This window comes from Morchella importuna, assembly GCF_003444635.1.
Source record: "Morchella importuna strain M04M26 chromosome Unknown Morimp01GS042, whole genome shotgun sequence".
Lineage (NCBI taxonomy): Eukaryota > Fungi > Ascomycota > Pezizomycetes > Pezizales > Morchellaceae > Morchella > Morchella importuna.
The window spans coordinates 276,321-276,842 of record NW_025763439.1 but is presented as its reverse complement, the minus strand read 5'-3'; the positions used below and the strand labels follow the sequence as shown (position 1 = coordinate 276,842).

At 61.9% G+C, this 522-nt stretch overlaps 1 protein-coding gene across 1 annotated transcript; it reads left to right on the top strand.

Moving 5' to 3' along the window:
- Positions 1 to 306: 306 nt before the first annotated feature.
- Positions 307 to 522, top strand: LAJ45_10152 (uncharacterized protein; the record flags this gene model as incomplete). The annotated part of the gene is made up of 1 exon (XM_046119682.1): positions 307 to 522. One exon carries the CDS (start codon positions 307 to 309, stop codon positions 520 to 522), a length of 216 nt encoding a protein of 71 aa, XP_045967132.1.

Below are 522 nucleotides of genomic sequence, written 5' to 3'. Positions count from 1 at the left end.
CTCGAGAACCGATTTTGGGAGTTGGTCGATTTGGGCAATCTTTCCTGGTTGCTACACAAAATCACGGTTACTTTTGTCACCCGGCAATACCTAGAAACATCAACCTCCAGGCAACGCGCCAAACCCACCCCCCCCCCCCCCCCAAACCCAAATAACAACAATTACCGACCCACAACACAACCCTAACCCACCCCACCCTCAGCCTCAGCCACTCCCCGTCCCATCGCCACCCGCACCAATCGCAACCCTCAGCACGAATCCGACTGTCCTTCCCCGGACCACACCCCTGCATTCCAAACCCCCACAATGACCACCCCACCCGCACCCCCCGCACCCACACGCACGCGCACCCCCAACAGCCTCACACCTCACCACGCTCACCTCCCCCCCACCTCATCAACTTCACGTCGCGCACTGGAAGTACGGGGCCAAGGACACGCTGCGCTGCGCGGGTACGGCCTCGTCGTCTCGTGGGACGCGCGCAAGTACGCTGAGCGTGGGCGGACGGAGGGGCTATGCTGA